The sequence below is a fragment of the Phaenicophaeus curvirostris genome, chromosome 7 (assembly GCF_032191515.1).
Source record: "Phaenicophaeus curvirostris isolate KB17595 chromosome 7, BPBGC_Pcur_1.0, whole genome shotgun sequence".
NCBI lineage: Eukaryota > Metazoa > Chordata > Aves > Cuculiformes > Cuculidae > Phaenicophaeus > Phaenicophaeus curvirostris.
In genome coordinates, this window is record NC_091398.1 from 17,485,468 (window position 1) to 17,504,524 (window position 19,057).

The 19,057-nt window shown below is 39.7% G+C and overlaps 1 protein-coding gene across 1 annotated transcript in view; it reads left to right on the forward strand.

The window, feature by feature from the left end:
- TTN (titin) overlaps positions 1–19,057 on the forward strand; it is a 244,240-nt gene that overhangs the window by 216,357 nt on the left and 8,826 nt on the right. Inside the window, exons 251-281 of the mRNA XM_069861021.1 lie at positions 156–452; positions 555–1,142; positions 1,241–1,543; positions 1,696–1,992; positions 2,411–2,698; positions 2,786–3,085; positions 3,179–3,481; positions 3,654–3,959; positions 4,069–5,835; positions 5,931–6,227; positions 6,786–7,073; positions 7,166–7,465; positions 7,543–9,609; positions 9,701–10,003; positions 10,085–10,390; positions 10,485–10,775; positions 10,895–11,194; positions 11,307–11,612; positions 11,862–12,167; positions 12,267–12,548; positions 12,843–13,436; positions 13,534–13,821; positions 13,928–14,227; positions 14,678–14,980; positions 15,266–15,568; positions 15,691–16,275; positions 16,404–16,709; positions 16,802–17,101; positions 17,342–17,917; positions 18,010–18,315; positions 18,407–19,000. Of these exons, the coding sequence (XP_069717122.1) occupies positions 156–452; positions 555–1,142; positions 1,241–1,543; positions 1,696–1,992; positions 2,411–2,698; positions 2,786–3,085; positions 3,179–3,481; positions 3,654–3,959; positions 4,069–5,835; positions 5,931–6,227; positions 6,786–7,073; positions 7,166–7,465; positions 7,543–9,609; positions 9,701–10,003; positions 10,085–10,390; positions 10,485–10,775; positions 10,895–11,194; positions 11,307–11,612; positions 11,862–12,167; positions 12,267–12,548; positions 12,843–13,436; positions 13,534–13,821; positions 13,928–14,227; positions 14,678–14,980; positions 15,266–15,568; positions 15,691–16,275; positions 16,404–16,709; positions 16,802–17,101; positions 17,342–17,917; positions 18,010–18,315; positions 18,407–19,000 (13,950 nt within the window). The remainder of the gene's footprint in view (positions 1–155; positions 453–554; positions 1,143–1,240; positions 1,544–1,695; positions 1,993–2,410; positions 2,699–2,785; positions 3,086–3,178; positions 3,482–3,653; positions 3,960–4,068; positions 5,836–5,930; positions 6,228–6,785; positions 7,074–7,165; positions 7,466–7,542; positions 9,610–9,700; positions 10,004–10,084; positions 10,391–10,484; positions 10,776–10,894; positions 11,195–11,306; positions 11,613–11,861; positions 12,168–12,266; positions 12,549–12,842; positions 13,437–13,533; positions 13,822–13,927; positions 14,228–14,677; positions 14,981–15,265; positions 15,569–15,690; positions 16,276–16,403; positions 16,710–16,801; positions 17,102–17,341; positions 17,918–18,009; positions 18,316–18,406; positions 19,001–19,057) is intronic.

A 19,057-nucleotide genomic window follows, 5' to 3' on the forward strand; every position in this document is an offset into this window, starting at 1 on the left:
GTAAATTTTGCTTGCATTTTACTTAAAGTGTTTCTGATATCGAAATTCATTTTAAAAAACACATTTTCTCAATCCAGATGGCATTCCTGTGTAATTGCTAAGATAAACAGTAAATATTTTCTATATTGCTTCATTTGTTGCACTTTTTTCCTCAGAAAAACCCAGTCCACCAGAAAAACTTGGAGTAACAAATATCACAAAAGACAGCGTTTCTCTTTCATGGCTAAAACCAGAACACGACGGTGGAAGCAGAATTGTGAGCTACCTTGTTGAAGCTCTTGAGAAAGGACAGCAAAAATGGGTTAAGTGTGCGGTTGTAAAGACAACTCATCATGTTGTCCATGGTCTTAAGGAGAACGTTGACTATTTCTTCAGGGTGTCTGCAGAAAACCAAGCTGGTTTAAGTGATCCTAAAGAACTACTGCTCCCTGTTACAGTTAAAGAACAATTAGGTATGCTTCCAGATATGAGACAAAAGTTGATACATGTTAGATTGTATTAGTATTTAAAAATAGAGAATATTTTTGATGGTTTGAAAATGTTTTCTTTTTCAGAATCTCCCGAGATTGATATGAAGGGCTTCCCTCATAACACTGTATATATTCGAGCAGGATCAAACCTGAAAGTTGAAATTCCAATTTCTGGAAAACCAGTGCCAAAGGTGACATTGTCTAGAGATGGTGTTCCACTGAAACCTACCATGAGATTTAATACAGAAACCACTGCAGACAGTCTCATCATTAACCTTAAAGAAAGTGTGGCTGCTGATGCTGGCAGATACGACATTACCGCTGCCAACTCAAGTGGCACCACAAAATCATTTGTTAATATTGTTGTGCTGGATAGACCAGGTCCTCCTGTTGGTCCTGTTGTCCTTAGTGATATCACCGAAGAGAGTGTAACACTCAGGTGGCAGCCACCAGCTTACGATGGTGGAAGTCAAGTTACCAACTATATTGTACTGAAAAGAGAAACAAGTACTGCTGCTTGGTCTGAAGTGTCTGCAACTGTTGCTAGAACTGTTATCAAAGTTATGAAGCTCACAACAGGAGAAGAATACCAATTCCGTATCAAAGCCGAGAACCGCTTTGGCATCAGTGACCACATAGACTCACAATGTGTGGTTGTCAAGCTTCCTTACAGTGAGTAATATGCTTCAAACTATAAGTCAATGTTTTAATGCTCTGATGTTGAAAATAGAGTGTTCTTAACAATTAATCAATTCTTTCAATATCATCAGCTACCCCTGGCCCTCCTTCCACACCATGGGTCACGAATGTCACCCGAGAGAGTATTACTGTTGGATGGCATGAACCAGTCACTAATGGTGGCAGTGCAGTCACTGGATACCACCTGGAGATGAAAGACAGGAACAGCATCCTATGGCAGAAGGCTAACAAGACACTCATTCGCACAACTCACTTTAAAGTCACCACCATCAGCGCTGGCCTTATCTACGAATTTAGAGTTTATGCAGAAAATGCAGCTGGCATTGGAAAAGCAAGTCATCCTTCTGATCCGGTTCTTGCAATTGATGCTTGTGGTATGTATTCCCTAGAAAATAAAGAAGCCCAGCCATACAAGTAGTGGCTTTGTGCTTCTTTATTTTCACTTGTGATAATCCACCCTGTACATTAAGGCAATATCCAAAATAGCTGTTATTAATTAGCAATATTTTTATGTTTCCTACTGCAGAACCACCAAGAAATGTTCGTGTCTCAGATATTTCCAAGACTGCTATCACTCTCTCATGGCAGAAGCCAGCATTTGATGGTGGTAGCAAGATCACTGGATATATTGTAGAAAAACGTGATCTTCCAGATGGCAGATGGACAAAAGCTAGCTTTACCAATGTTATTGAGACTCAGTTCACAGTATCTGGTCTGACACAGAATTGCCGGTATGAATTCCGAGTCTTTGCTAAGAATGCTGTGGGTTCCACTAGTAATCCCTCCGATGTTGTGGGTCCTATCACGTGTGTTGATACATACGGTAAGTGTTTTACAATGATATAATGATATCATTTTGTGGTACTAGGAAGCTGAAAGGCAGCACTGTTTTTCAGAAGTAGTCTTTTAAATATGGAAGGCTGGTTTACAGTAATTGATTCAATAAGTATGGGAGACTGAACTATTTGGGCGTGATTGAAATGAAAATCTTTGGCTGCATCTGCCTTTTAAAATTCTTATGATATCTTTATTCTTTGAGCAACAAAAGTCTGCTTATGCCCCATACCCAAAGTGGTTGTATTTCTATATGTGATTGCCTTTTCTTGATAGTATTAATTCTAAATTGTTCTAGGTTTATGATTTAAGTTATACATGCTATTTTTACCTTGATCTCTATTTTTGTTTTATTAAATACAAGTCTAAAATAAGTATGTTTATAACTTATTCTTATTTTTCTTAAGGTGCCCCTGAAATTGAGGTACCACCAGAATACACAGAAGTGGTGAAATATAAAGCAGGAACTTCAGTTAAACTAAAACTAGGCATCTCAGGCAAGCCTATACCCACAATTGAATGGTTCAAAAATGGCAATGAGGTACAAAGCAGTGCACTAATGTCTATTGAAAACACAACAGAATTTGCTTCTATACTCATCAAGGATGCAACTCGACTCAACACTGGCACCTATGAATTAAAACTGAAGAACGCCATGGGCTCAGCATCAGCCCACGTTCGAGTACAGATACTTGGTATGTCTTGATATATGACTGTATTATACTATTAAACAATAGTTCTGTAATAAATACTTAACAGCTTCTTTCTTCTGTGTTCCACAGACAAGCCAGGACCCCCAGGTGGACCTATACAGTTTAAGACAGTCACTGCTGAAAAGATTACAATAATGTGGGACCCACCAGCAGATGATGGTGGTGCACCTGTAACACACTATGTTGTTGAAAAGCGGGAGACAAGTCGGGTTGTATGGTCTTTAATTTCTGAAAAAATGGAGGCTTGCATCATAACTACAACAAAACTCATCAAAGGAAATGAATATGTGTTCCGTGTTCGTGCTGTGAATAAATTTGGAGTTGGTGATTCACTGGAGTCTGAACCTGTTATAGCCAAAAATTCATTTGGTAAGAAACATATAAAATAATGTGTGCAACTGAATGATCTTGTGTGCTATTTGGAAGTAGTACTGATCTACTGACTTTTTTTTTTTCACTCAGTTACACCAGGACCACCTAGTGTACCAGAAGTCACAATGATAACCAAGAATTCTATGACTGTTGTCTGGAATAGGCCCACTGTTGATGGAGGCAGTGAAATATCAGGATATTTCCTTGAGAAGCGTGACAAGAAGAGTTTGAGTTGGTTCAAAGTTACTAAAGAAACCATTCGGGACACCAGACAAAAAGTAACAGGTCTGACTGAGAACAGCGAATATCATTTCCGAGTTTGCGCTGTCAATGCAGCTGGACAAGGTCCGTTCTCTGAAGCTTCTGACTTCTACAAAGCCGCAGATCCTATTGGTAAGACACAACATGCAGTATTTCTAATTGCTTAGAAATCAATGGACAACTAGCAATTAAGGTGGGATTGCACAAATGTAACTGAGGGCAGATTTTACTCCTCTTTATAATTAATTGTAAATTGACTTCTGATTTCTTTCTTTTTTCCCCCATAAACTATCATCACTTACAGATAAGCCAGGCTCACCAACAAAGCTGAAGATTGTGGATACAACCAAGACATCCGTCACTCTTAGTTGGATTAAACCTGCTTATGATGGAGGAAGTCCAATTACCAACTACGTGGTGGAGAAAAGGGAGGGTGAAGAGCAAGAATGGACAGTAGTCAGTACTAAGGGAGAAGTGAGAACAACTGAGTATGTTGTATCCCATCTTCAGCCAAGCGTTAATTATTATTTCCGTGTATCTGCTATAAATTGTGCAGGACAAGGAGAGCCTATTGAAATGACGGAACCTGTTCAAGCTAAAGATATTCTTGGTACTGTACTTTTCAGTTGTTTATAATTTTTCTATGTTTTGTTTATTTCCAAAGCATTTCATATTTTACATTCCAAGTATTCACTACTAATTTTTTCTTATTTTCACAGTGGCACCAGAGATTGATCTGGATGTAGCTCTCCGGACCTCTGTTGTAGCTAAAGCAGGTGAAGATGTGGAAATAATGATTCCATTCAAAGGAAGACCTCCTCCAACAGTCACATGGAGAAAGGGTGACAAGAATCTAGGGATTGATGAAAGGTATATAATTCAGAACACAGAATCATCTACGCTACTTACTATTCCTCAAGTTACGCGAAATGATACAGGAAAATATATTCTTACAATTGAAAATGGAGTTGGAGAGGAGAAATCAACATTTGTGAATGTGAAAGTACTTGATACACCATCTGCCTGCCAGAAGTTGCAGCTTAAGCATGTTTCTCGTGGCACAGTTACACTGGTATGGGAGCCACCTCTCATTAACGGTGGTTCTGAAATAACAAATTATGTTGTTGAAAAAAGAGATGCTACAAAGAGGGCTTGGTCAACTGTAACAACAAAGTGTTCTCATACCACCTTTAAGCTAACTAACTTGTCAGAGAAGACTGCATTCTTCTTCCGTGTTCTTGCTGAAAATGAAATTGGACTGGGTGAACCTTGTGAGACATCTGAACCAGTGAAAGCTGCAGATACACCTGGGCCTGTAAAAGACCTCACCATGAAAGACTCTACAAAGACTTCTGTTAAATTGCAGTGGAGCAAACCTGACTATGATGGTGGTAGCATTATATCAGACTATGTTATTGAAAAGAAACTGCAGGAAGAAAAAGAATGGACATACGCAGGCACAAGCAAGAGCTGTGAATTTGAAGTCGAAAAACTGAAAGAGCTTTCTGTCATGGAATTCAGAGTCTTTGCTAAAAATGAAAAAGGTATGAGTGACAGTGTTACTGTTGGACCCATTACAGTGAAAGAACACACAATAACACCTGAAGCAGACCTTTCTGATATTCCTGGAGGTCAAATTACAGTAAGAATTGGACATAACCTGCACATTGAAATGCCCTATAAAGGTAAACCTAAGCCATCAATGAGTTGGCTCAAGGACAACCTTCCTCTTAAAGAAACTGAACATCTTCGTTTCAAGAAAACTGAAAACAAGATAAGCTTAAGCATCAAGAATGTGAAAAAGGAGCATGGTGGCAAATATACTTTAATTCTTGACAACGTAGTCCACAGAAAATCATTCACAATCACTGTCATCACTCTTGGCCCTCCATCTAAGCCAAAAGGACCTTTAAAACTAGATGAAATAAAAGCAGATAGTGTAGTTTTGTCATGGGAAGCTCCTGAAGATGACGGGGGAGGAGAAATTACTGGCTACAGTGTTGAGAAGAGAGAAACTTCACAAATGAACTGGAAGCTGGTGTGTTCAAGCGCTGCAAGAACAACTTTCAAAGTACCAAACCTTGTTAAAGACACTGAATATCAGTTTAGAGTTCGTGCGGAAAACAGATACGGAGTGAGCCCACCTCTTGTCTCAGCAGATGTTGTGGCAAAGCATCAGTTCAGACCACCAGGTGCCCCAGGGAAGCCTGTTGTATACAACATAACTGCTGATGGAATGACCATATCTTGGGATGCTCCTGTTTATGATGGTGGCTCAGAGATTATCGGATACCATGTTGAAAAGAAGGAAAGAAACAGTATTTTGTGGCAGAAGGTTAATGTTGCACTAATATCCAACAGAGAATACAGGATTACCGGACTGCTTGAGGGCCTGGATTACCAGTTCCAAGTATACGCTGAAAACGTTGCAGGACTAAGCCGAGCTAGTGAGCCGAGCAAATTTACTTTGGCAGTCTCTCCAGTGGGTGAGTGAATGATCAATGCCTCATCAAAGAAAATTTTAGTCTTGTAGGCTATGGTGAGCAGTAACAAAAATAAATTTTAATTATTTTCCTTTCAGATCCACCTGGTACTCCAGATTACATTGATGTCACCAGGGAAACAGTCACCCTCAAATGGACACCCCCACTACGTGATGGAGGCAGTAAGATTGTGGCCTACAGTATTGAGAAACGTCAAGGAAGTGAAGACCGTTGGCTCAGATGCAACTTTACTGATGTTAGTGAATGTCAATATACGGTTACAGGACTCAGTTCAGGTGACCGATATGAATTCAGAGTGCTTGCAAGAAACGCTGTTGGCACAATCAGCCCACCTTCACAGTCTTCAGGCTACATCATGACCAGAGATGAAAACAGTAAGAGCTATTTCTTGATGTGTCTGTATTTGGGTTCTGAAGTCAGCCAGAACTTCTAGCTGTAATAATGAGAAATGGGAGGCCAAGGGGAAGGAAGAAGATGTAACTGAAGTCCCTCCAGCCAACTCAGAACATTTCTGTCTGTACTCCAAGTTGGGAAGGTCTAAAATAAAAACCAAAATCTGTCAGACATACATAATCAATTGCTTAAAGGCATATCTGTGTTGGATAAGCAGCAGCAGTAAACTTGGAAAGAAATCATAAACTGTAATATTCTCACGCACTGAATAATTCAGAAATGAAAATAAGCCTCGTGTAGCTTGGCACACTGTAATAGCATATATTAATGGTGACTTTCATCTATTGTTAATATGATGCACTGTGTGTTGACAGGAAAAAATAACTTTTATCATTCATACAATAACTGCTTTTTAGAGAACGCCGTTTTCTAAGTGAAAGAATTCTCTATATAACACTCTTTTATAACTAATACATTAAAAAGAGAATCATGAAAAATGCTTAGCTATATGGGAATTGAACTATTTTTTCCTTTTATAGTTGCTCCAACAATTGAATTTGGTCCAGAGCACTTTGAAGGCCTTACTGTTAAAGCTGGAGAAAGCATTAGACTTAAAGCTCTAATCAAAGGACGTCCAGTACCTAAAGTGACATGGTTTAAGGATGGTAAGGAGATTGAGAAAATAATGAATATAGAAATAACTACGGCTATTGGATATAGTACAATCTTCATTAGAGATGCTACCCGGGATCATCGTGGAGTGTACACAGTAGAAGCCAAAAATGCATCAGGCACTAAACGAGAAGATATTACCTTCAGAGTACAAGGTACTGCACCAAACATTTTCAGCATGATCTTTCAAAATAGTATTTTATTCTAACTGCCAGCAAATGATAATTTTGAATCTTTAAAATTGCAGACACACCAGGAAAAGTCGGTGGACCAATTCGATTCACAAATGTTACTGGAGAAAAGGTCACATTATGGTGGGAGCCTCCGGCTAATGATGGTTGTGCTTCTATTTCCCACTACATAATTGAAAAACGTGAAACCAGCAGGATCGCTTGGGCATTAGTTGAAGATAAATGTGAAGCTTGCAGCTACACTGCACTTAAATTAATCAAAGGAAATGAGTACCAGTTCCGTGTCTCTGCAGTAAACAAATTTGGAGTTGGCAGACCATTGGAGTCTGATCCAGTTACTGCACAAATACCTTACAGTAAGTTTCCACCCTATTCTGCAGAAATGACTGTGGAGTAATCATCTGTTTTTCTAATGACATTTTTCCTTTTTTAGCTCTCCCTGATGCACCAGGAACTCCAGAGCCTACCAATGTAACGGGAGACAGTATCACACTCACATGGGCAAGACCAAGTTCAGATGGCGGAAGTGAGATAAATGAGTACATTCTAGAAAGAAGAGAAAAGAAAAGCATGCGCTGGGTTAAAGTGTCCAGTAAGAGGCCCATTACTGAAAACAGATACAGAGTAACTGGCCTTATTGAAGGCAATGAGTATGAATTCCACGTCATGGCTGAAAACGCTGCAGGAGTTGGACCTCCAAGCGATGTTTCAAGGCTGATTAAATGCAGAGAACCAGTCAGCCCACCAAGTGCTCCTAATGTTGTAAAGGTGACAGACACATCAAAGACTAGTGTAAGCTTAGAGTGGACTAAGCCAGTTTTTGATGGAGGCATGGAAATAATTGGGTACATCATTGAGATGTGCAAAGCTGACCTTGAAGCATGGCAGAAAGTCAATGCAGAGACTGTTCTTGCTACTAAATATACCGTTGTTGATTTGGAGGCAGGAGAACACTATAAATTCAGAGTTAGTGCCGTCAATGGTGCTGGCAAAGGAGAAAGTTGTGAAGTTCCTGCTTCAATCCAAACCGTGGACAGGCTTTCTGCACCTGAAATAGATATTGATGCAAACTTCAAACAGACTCATATTGTAAGAGCAGGTGCAAGCATTCGCCTATTTATTGCCTTCTCTGGAAGACCTGTTCCTACTGCTGTGTGGTCCAAAGCAGATGCTAATCTTAGCTTGCGTGCTGACATTCAAACAACCGATTCATTCAGTACATTGACTGTGGAGGAATGCAATAGAAATGATGCTGGCAAGTATGTCTTTACTGTGGAAAACAACAGTGGAAGTAAGTCTATCACATTTACTGTCAAGGTTTTAGACACACCTGGTCCTCCAGGTCCTATTACATTTAAAGATGTGACTCGAGGCTCTATTACTTTAATGTGGGATGCTCCTGTTCTGGATGGAGGTTCACGAATTCATCACTACATTGTGGAAAAACGGGAAGCAAGCCGTCGTAGCTGGCAAGTGGTGAGTTCAAAATGCACTCGACAAATCTTTAAGGTCACTGATCTGGCGGAAGGCGTGCCATATTACTACCGAGTGTCAGCAGAAAATGAATATGGTGTAGGTGAACCATGTGAACTGACAGAACCAGTTGTAGCCACAGAAGAACCTGCTCCACCTAAGAGGCTAGATATTGTTGATACAACCAAGTCTTCTGTAGTTTTAGCTTGGCTTAAACCTGACCATGACGGTGGTAGTCGTGTTACTGGATACCTTCTTGAAATGAAACAAAAAGGATCCGACACCTGGATTGAAGCTGGACAAACCAAACAACTTACTTTCACTGTTGAAGGCCTTGTGGAGAACACTGAATATGAGTTCCGGGTCAAGGCAAAGAACGATGCTGGCTACAGTGAGCCAAGAGAAGCTTTCTCTTCTGTTGTTATTAAGGAGCCACAGATTGAACCAACAGCAGATCTAAGCGAAATAAGCAGACAGCTCATAACATGCAAGGCTGGAAGCACCTTTACTATCGATATACCAATCAGTGGGCGCCCAGCTCCAAAAGTGACATGGAAACTTGAGGAGATGAGGCTGAAGGAAACTGAGAGAGTGACCATCAAGACAACAAAAGACAGAACCACGCTGACTGTAAAAGACAGCATGAGAGGTGACTCTGGAAAATACTACCTCACACTTGAAAACACTGCTGGTGTGAAAACGTTTACCGTCACAGTGGTAGTCATAGGAAGGCCAGGTCCTGTAACTGGCCCAATTGAAATATCATCTGTCTCTGCTGAATCCTGTGTGTTGACATGGAAAGAACCTGAAGATGATGGTGGCAGTGAAATTACTAACTACATTGTAGAGAAACGTGAATCTGGAACAACAGCATGGCAGCTGGTAAATTCCAGTGTGAAACGTACACAGATCAAAGTCACTCATCTCACAAAGTACCAGGAGTACAGTTTCCGAGTAAGCTCAGAAAACAGATTTGGTGTCAGCAAACCCCTTGAATCAAAACCAATAGTTGCTGAGCATCCATTTGGTAAGTGAAACACTTTTGAATTTGTTCTTTTCTACTGACATAGATATTTGTAATAACTAACATTTTCCACCCTGTCTTTTTTGGTGTTTAGTCCCACCAAGCCCACCTTCAAGGCCAGAAGTCTATTCTGTGTCTGCAACTGCTATGGCCATTCGTTGGGAGGAACCCTATCATGACGGTGGCAGCAAAGTCATTGGCTATTGGGTTGAAAAGAAGGAGCGCAACACCATCCTTTGGGTGAAGGAAAACAAAGTGCCGTGCTGCGAATGCAACTACAAAGTCACAGGATTGGTGGAAGGCCTAGAATATCAATTCAGAACCTATGCTCTAAATGCTGCAGGTGTTAGCAAAGCTAGTGAAGCTTCTAGACCTGTAGTAGCTCAAAATCCAGTTGGTGAGTATTATTTTCAGAGTTATCTCATTATTTAAACTAAAATAGAATTGCATTTCTCATGTTTCTGATTTATTCCTCCAGATCCACCAGGAAGACCAGAAGTAACAGATGTCACCAGATCTACAGTGTCACTGAGCTGGTCACCACCCCTTTATGATGGTGGAAGCAAAATTATTGGATATATTATAGAGCGCAAACCATATAATGAATCTGGTGATGGACGGTGGCTGAAATGCAATTATACGATTGTTTCAGAAAACTTTTTTACTGTGACAGCTCTTAGTGAAGATGAAGCATATGAATTCCGTGTACTAGCAAAGAATGCTGCTGGTGTGATTAGCAAAGGATCTGAATCAACTGGTGCTGTCATTTGCAAAGATGAATACTGTAAGAAATATTCACTTGGAACAATTAAAAATATAATGTTTAATTTTTAGAACTGTCACATAATTTGTTTTTAAACTCTTTTTCTTTATGACAGCACCACCAAAGGCTGAACTCGATGCCAGACTGCAGGGAGAAGTTGTGACCATTAGGGCTGGATCAGATCTTGTTCTTGATGCAGCCATTGGTGGGAAACCAGAACCAAAAGTCTTTTGGTCCAAAGGTGACAGGGAATTGGATCTATGTGAAAAGATATCTCTGCAATACACCAGCAAACGAGCCATTGCAATTATCAAGTTCTGTGACAGAAGTGATAGCGGAAAATATACACTAACAGTTAAAAATGCCAGTGGGATGAAGCAAATTTCTGTTCTTGTCAAAGTGCTTGGTATGTATCCTATTATTAATTTTTATATTTTGTATGCTAAAAAACCCATTTGCTTTTAAATAAAGCAAGGCACTTTTCCTTAGCTGCTAATAACAATACTCATTTTCAACTCTAACCAGATTCACCAGGTCCATGCGCAGGCAAAATCACTGTCAGCAGAGTAACAGAAGAGAAATGTACTCTGGCATGGAACATTCCCGAGGAAGATGGAGGTGCACAAATCACTCACTACATCGTAGAAAGGCGTGAAACCAGTAGGCTTCACTGGGTTATTGTTGAGGCCGAATGCCAAACTTTATCATGTGTAGTAACAAAACTTATTAAAAATAATGAGTACATCTTCCGTGTGAGAGCTGTCAACAAATATGGACCAGGTGTTCCACTTGAAACAGAACCTGTGATTGCCAGGAATGCCTTCAGTGAGTGTTACTACCTTCCATTCTGCATGAGAATTTGTGAAATATTTTCCACAGATAAAAAGTTTGTTACATAATAATAATAATTTTTTTCACCTTTTTTTAAAAAAAACAGCTATCCCAACACAGCCTGGTGCTCCTGAAGAAGTGAGTGTTGGCAAGGAACATATAATTATTCAGTGGACGAAACCAGAATCAGATGGTGGCAGTGAGATTAAGGACTATCTTGTGGACAAACGTGAAAGGAAAAGTCTGCGCTGGACACGAGTGAATAGAGATTACACTGTTTATGATACCAGACTAAAAGTCACTGGTCTCATGGAAGGCAGCCAGTACCAGTTCCGTGTCACTGCAGTGAATGCTGCTGGGAACAGTGAGCCTAGTGAAGCTTCACAATACATGATCTGTAAAGAACCAACATGTAAGTTACCACATTTAAAATACACGTTAATATTTACTTACAATAACGGAGCATAAACCCATACTGACACTTTGACAAAGATATCCAAAACCACATCTGATCTCACTGAACTAGCTGGTATTAGAATAAACTTAAAAGTAATTGTAGTTTATTTTAAATACTTGTCCTGACATTAGCCATTTAGAAATTGTTTATAACTGTAAAATGTTTCCTGCACCAATGCAAACTGCATTTTTTTCTTTTTCAAAGATACTCCTGCACCACCTTCATCTCCAAGAGTTGTGGATACTACTAAGCACAGCATAAGTTTAGCATGGTCAAAGCCCACATATGATGGTGGTGCTGACATCTTAGGCTATGTTCTTGAAATGAAAGAAGAAGGTACTGAACAGTGGTATCGACCACATACAACTGCCACTCTGAGGAATGCTGAGTTCACTGTGACTGGTCTTAAAACAGCTCAGAAATACCAATTCAGAGTTGCTGCTACAAATGTGAATGGTATGAGTGAGTTTAGTGAATCATCAGCAGAAATAGAACCCGTGGAAAGAACAGGTAATTTGAAGACTTAATGTACATTTTAAGCAATAATTATATTTTCCTTTAGAACTACTAATAGATAATTAATTCCATGTTTCTTACACCTACCATCAGAAATTCCTGAGCTTGAGATTGCTGATGATCTGAAGAAGACAGTTACAGTCAGAGCTGGTGGCTCTCTGCGCCTCATGGTCTCTGTATCTGGCAGACCTGCTCCCGTCATCACATGGAGCAAGCAGGGTGTTGACCTTGTAAGCCGAGGCATCATCGATACTACAGACAGCTACACTCTGCTTATTGTGGATAAAGTTAATCGGTACGATGCTGGAAAATATGTCATTGAGGCTGAAAATCAATCAGGAAAAAAATCTGCAACTATTTCTGTAAAAGTGTATGGTAAGTATTGCTACAATTGTATAGGAGCATTACATCACTTGTAGCACACATTGCTCAGGAATAAAAAGTCATTAATTTCCAAAGTAAGTTTGCAGTTTAAATAACATGAGAATATTTGAGAAGTCAGAGAAACAACCTAATCCAAAGGAAAATACACAGCGTCTAAAGCTGTGCTAGTTTATACATCAAACCCCAGCATTGTTTTTTGCGCAGAATCAGTCTTTGATTGTAAAAGGAAAGGATGGGTCTTTTCCAACCTGGTGATTCTATGATTCTATATTTTTTTTCTTTTAGATACACCTGGACCACCAGCTGCAGTGAGAATTAAGGAAGTATCAAGAGATTCTGTGACACTTACTTGGGATATTCCAACCATTGATGGTGGAGCCCCAGTCAACAACTATATAATAGAGAAACGTGAAGCATCCATGAGAGCTTACAAGACTGTCACTACCAAATGCAGCAAGACATTTTATAGAGTTACTGGACTTCTAGAAGGAGCTTTGTATTATTTCAGAGTACTTCCAGAAAATATTTACGGCATTGGTGAGGCTTGTGAAACATCTGATGCAGTACTAGTATCTGATGTCCCTATGGTACCACAGAAACTCGAAGTGATTGACACCACTAAATCAACTGTTACTCTTGCATGGGAGAAACCACCACATGATGGTGGCAGCAGGTTAACTGGGTATGTTATCGAGGCCAGCAAAGCTGGAACAGAAAGATGGTTGAAGGTAGTGACACTGAAGCCTACTGTCTACGAGCATACAATCATCTCTCTCAATGAAGGTGAACAGTACTTGTTCAGGGTCAGAGCACAGAATCAGAAAGGCATGTCAGAACCACGAGAGATTGTCACAGCAGTGACAGTACAAGACCAGAAAGGTAAGCATCCATTGTTGAAATTAACTGAGTGAAGTTTATACCAAATGAATGTGATACTTGTAAAACAGATATTTTAAATATAATTTGCTTTTCTTAGTTCTACCAACAATTGACTTCACTGGAATACCTCAGAAGACAATTCATGTACCTGCTGGCAAGCCCATTGAGTTATCTATTCCAATTGAAGGACGACCACCTCCAACTGCATCTTGGTTCTTTGCTGGTTCTAAACTAAAAGAATCAGAACGTATCAAAATGGAGACTGTTGCCAAAATGGCTAAATTAACTGTGCGTGAGACCACCATACATGACACTGGAGAGTATACACTTGAGCTGAAGAACACAACTGGAACAGTTACTGATACAATAAAGGTTATAATCCTTGGTAAGGGTTAATGAAAATAATTTCCCATGAACTTTCCCATCTCAGCTTTGTTACATTGGCAATAAGATTTCTTTTCTCCACATTTTTTTTGTGTTTCTTTTTCTAGACAAACCTGGACCGCCTGTTGGACCTATCCGAATTGATGAAGTTGATTCAAATTATGTAACCATCTCCTGGGACCCACCTGAGCTGGATGGCGGAGCTACCCTTAGTGGCTATGTGGTAGAACAGCGTGATGCTCACCGTCCTGGATGGCTGCCAGTTTCAGAGTCAGTAACCAGGACAACGTTTAAGTTCACCAGACTTGTTGATGGTGCAGAATATGTGTTCCGTGTGGCTGCAACAAACCGCTTTGGAATTGGATCTTACCTGCAGTCTGAAATCATAGAATGCAAAAGCAGAATCCGTAAGTCTGAATTTTTGCTTATTCTCTACCTTTAAAAATAAAACATATATTTAAGTGGACTTATTTATCCACACTTAGAGATTTTTCTAGATCTTTTTACTTCCTTTCATCAAAAAAATGGTACATTATGATGCACAGTAGTCTTGTTACATTTCCAGAGAAAAATGCCATCCATACATCTATATAGCTATTATAGATGCACTGCAACAGAATGTGGACAGTAAACTTGGATTTTCTACTCAGGTCTGCCATTAGCTTTAAAAATCATTTACCCCATTACAAAAACAGGTGAATTTCACTGACCTAGTTTGTAAAGTACTTTGATACCTGCTGATAAACTCAGTTTGATTGGACATTAATATTACATTGTCATTCACAATAAGTTGCATATTGCTAATGTGTACAATTATTTGAGGCTTTCTTCACTAATTCTCTCTTTTGTTTTCACAGGTATTCCTGGTCCTCCTGGCACTCCAGAAGTCTTTGATATCTCTCGAGACGGCATGACATTAACCTGGTATCCTCCAGAAGATGATGGTGACTCACAGATCACTGGTTATATTGTGGAACGCAAAGAAGTTAGAGCAGATAGATGGATCCGTGTAAATAAAGTTCCAGTCACTATGACTCGTTATCGTTCCACTGGGTTGGTTGAAGGACTAGAATATGAACACCGAGTAACAGCAATCAATGCCAGAGGCACTGGGAAACCCAGCCGTCCCTCCAAGTCTGCTGTCGCCAGAGATCCAATTGGTAAGTAATTTCCCAGCTAGATTAAGCATATTATGGCAGAAAGGAATGATACTAGTAAAAATTTACTCTTTTTTTCTAATTTTGAAATTTATCTGGGTGTATTAACAAATGAGACTCTGACCGGAGAAAACCAAGAAAATACTAGTGAAAATCTTTCATTCTATGTTTTTTCTGTATGTAATCCTATAGGCTTAATACAGACCACATGTTGCAAGTTAGCATTTGTTACATCTTTTAAATATTCCTGAAAAAGATCTCACCTCTCCATCTGATCTCCTCTTACAGCTCCTCCAGGTAAACCTCAGAATCCAAGAGTCACCGATACTACAAGAACATCTGTCTCCCTGGCTTGGAGTCCTCCAGAAGATGAAGGTGGCTCTAAGGTTACTGGCTACTTAATTGAGATGCAGAAGGTTGATCAATTTGAATGGACCAAGTGCAATACCACACCAACCAAGATTCGTGAATACACACTGACACATCTCCCCCAGGGTGCAGAGTACCGATTCCGTGTGCTAGCCTGTAACGCTGGTGGGCCAGGAGAACCTGCTGAAGTGCCAGGAACAGTCAAAATAACAGAAATGCTTGGTAAGGCACTCCAAGTCTTAACTCTCCATGAAAGTTGTCCTAAGAAAGTATTTATTTGCCTAAAGCAGGCATGATATCATCTGTAAAACAGACAAACCATGACATATTAATTTTGTTTACAGAATATCCAGACTACGAACTTGATGAAAAATACCAGGAAGGTCTCATGGTGAGACAGGGTGGAGTTATCAGGCTTACAATACCCATTAAGGGTAAGCCCATCCCAGTATGCAAATGGACAAAAGAAGGACATGACATCAGCAAGAGGGCCATGATTGCAACTTCTGACACTCACACAGAACTTGTGATCAAAGATGCAGAAAGAGAAGATTCAGGCACCTATGATTTGGCACTTGAAAACAAGTGTGGAAAGAAAGCTGCGTATATTAAAGTTCGAGTGATCGGCATTCCAAATCCACCAGAAGGGCCACTTGAGTATGATGATATACAAGCTCGTTCCGTCAGAGTAAGCTGGAGACCTCCTACAGATGATGGTGGTGCAGATATCCTAGGTTATATTGTTGAGAGACGAGAAGTACCAAAGACTGCCTGGTACACTGTTGACTCTAGAGTGAAAGGGACATCACTAGTGGTGAAAGGACTCAAAGAAAATGTGGAATATCACTTCCGTGTTTCTGCTGAAAACCATTTTGGTATTAGCAAATCGCTCAAATCTGAAGAACCAGCAGTACCAAAGACACCTCTAAGTAAGTCATCTTTTTGAGTTTTTAAAATATATTTTTAATTACTACATCAAGGTTAGAAAAGTGCAATAGTATATGCAAATATTTTAACGCTACATCATTACTAATTTTGTTATTATGATTATTAACAGATCCTCCAGAGCCTCCAAACAATCCACCTGAAGTGCTTGATGTTACAAAGAGTTCTGTCAACTTGTCCTGGTCCAGACCTAAAGATGATGGTGGTTCTCGTGTAACTGGTTACTACATTGAACGTAAAGAGACATCTACAGAAAAATGGGTCCGGCATAATAAGACACAGATTACCACTACAATGTACACAGTCACAGGACTTGTTCCAGATGCTGAATATCAATTCCGTATCATTGCTCAAAATGACATTGGTGAAAGTGAAGCAAGTCCAGCTTCTGAACCAGTTGTATGCAAGGATCCATTTGGTAAGAAAATGTTTGAATTAACAGATCTTCTGAAGAGCAACTTAGTGGTGTTTAGAAGGCAATTTATTTCCGGTATCTATTTTAATTTTCAGACAAACCAAGCCAGCCTGGAGAAATTGAGATCACTTCTATATCTAAGGACAGCATTACGCTAGAATGGGAACGACCTGAAAGTGATGGTGGCAAAGAGATCCTTGGCTATTGGGTTGAATATCGCCAGTCTGGAGAAAGCACCTGGAAAAAATGCAGTAAAGAACGCATCAAGGACAGGCAGTTTACAGTAGGAGGCTTACTAGAGGCTACAGAATATGAGTTCCGTGTTTTTGCAGAAAATCAGACTGGCCTCAGCAGACCTCGAAGGACTGCTATGGCAGTGAAAACTAAACTAACATGTAAGCAAAAATATATTGTCATATTTTCTGTGACACTGTTGTGATTTGCTGTGTCATAAACCACAGTGCTGCACTTAACATGCTGCCTATTTGTTTTACATGTTATTTGCTGACACGACTGAAAGCACAGTCTTTCAAGTATAACAGACACATGTATAAATGCAAATTAATTTCCAGTAATGTAGTAATAGAGGAAAATTTCATCGTAATCTTCATTATTTTTCATGTTCTTTGTCATAGCTGGAGAAGCACCTGTCATAAAAAAAGAAATGCAGGATGTTACAACTAAACTTGGTGAAGCGGCTCAGCTGACATGCCAGATTGTTGGAAGACCTTTGCCTGATATAAAATGGTATCGCTTCGGCAAAGAACTGGTGCAAAGCCGAAAATACAAAATGTCATCTGATGGACGCAACCATACACTAACAGTAATAACAGATGAACAGGAGGATGAAGGTCTCTATACTTGTATGGCTACCAATGATGTTGGAGAAATTGAAACTAGTGGCAAGCTACTATTACAGGCGCCTCCTCAGTTCCATCCTGGTTTCCCATTGAAAGAGAAATACTATGCAGGTGCAGGTGGCACTCTCCGCCTTCACGTTGTATATATTGGCCGACCAGTACCAGCAATAACTTGGTTCCATGGCAACAAACCTTTGAGAGGATCAGAAACTGTTACTATTGAGAACACAGAACATTATACTCATCTTGCTATTAAGAATGTCCAGCACAAGACTCATGCTGGGAAGTACAAAGTGCAACTCAGCAATACATTTGGAACAGTTGACACTCTACTTAACGTGGAAATACAAGGTAATTAGTTTTATTTTCAGCATTTTTGTGGAATATTTTCTCAAATATTTACTGGCAAAAGAACTAAAAATACTGTGCTTTTTCTTTTACAGATAAGCCAGATAAACCAGTAGGGCCAATTGTCATAGAGTCTATACTGAAGAATTCTGTGGTGATAAGCTGGAAACCACCAGAGGATGATGGAGGTGCTATGATAACCAATTACATCATAGAAAAACGTGAAGCCAAGGAAGGAGCAGAATGGCAACTTGTATCTTCAAGCATTTCAGGCACAACCTGTAGAATTGTTAACCTAACTGAAAATGCGGGCTATTATTTCCGTGTTTCTGCTCAGAATACATATGGCATTAGTGAAGCACTGGAGGTTTCTTCAGTTGTTGTTATGAAACCTCCATTCGGTAAGTGGATGCCAAAATACTAATTTCTGTATGACCTTGTAGTTACTAAGGTAAGCTCACTTCACTTTTTGAATCTTTTTATTCTTTACAGAAAAACCAGGACAACCTGGCCAGCCAGTAGCAAGTGCTGTCACAAAGGATTCTTGTGTTGTCTCATGGAAGCCACCTGCAAGTGATGGTGGTGCAAAGATTAGAACTTATTATCTTGAGAAGCGTGAGAAAAAACAAAACAAGTGGATTTCTGTAACAACAGATGAAATTCGTGAAACTGTCTATTCTGTGAAAGACCTTATTGAAGGTCTTGAATATGAGTTCCGTGTAAAATGTGAAAATCTCGGTGGTGAAAGTGAGTGGAGTGAGGTATCACAACCAGTCATTCCAAAATCTGATGTACCAATTCAAGCTCCACATTTCAAGGAAGAACTAAGGAATTTGAATGTGAAATTTCAAGCTAATGCCACGTTTGTCTGCAAAGTCACTGGTCATCCTAAACCAATTGTCAAGTGGTACAGACAGGGCAAAGAAATCATGCCAGATGGTGAAAAAATCAAAATACAGGAATTCAAGGGTGGATATCATCAGCTGGTCATCACAAATGTAACGGATGATGATGCCACTGTATATCAAGTTAGAGCTACCAACCAAGGAGGATCTGTATCTGGCACTGCCTCTTTGGATGTTGAAGGTGAATGAAGAGTCAATTCCTAAGACAAATTCTTTTTAAGCTTTAAATATTTAGATT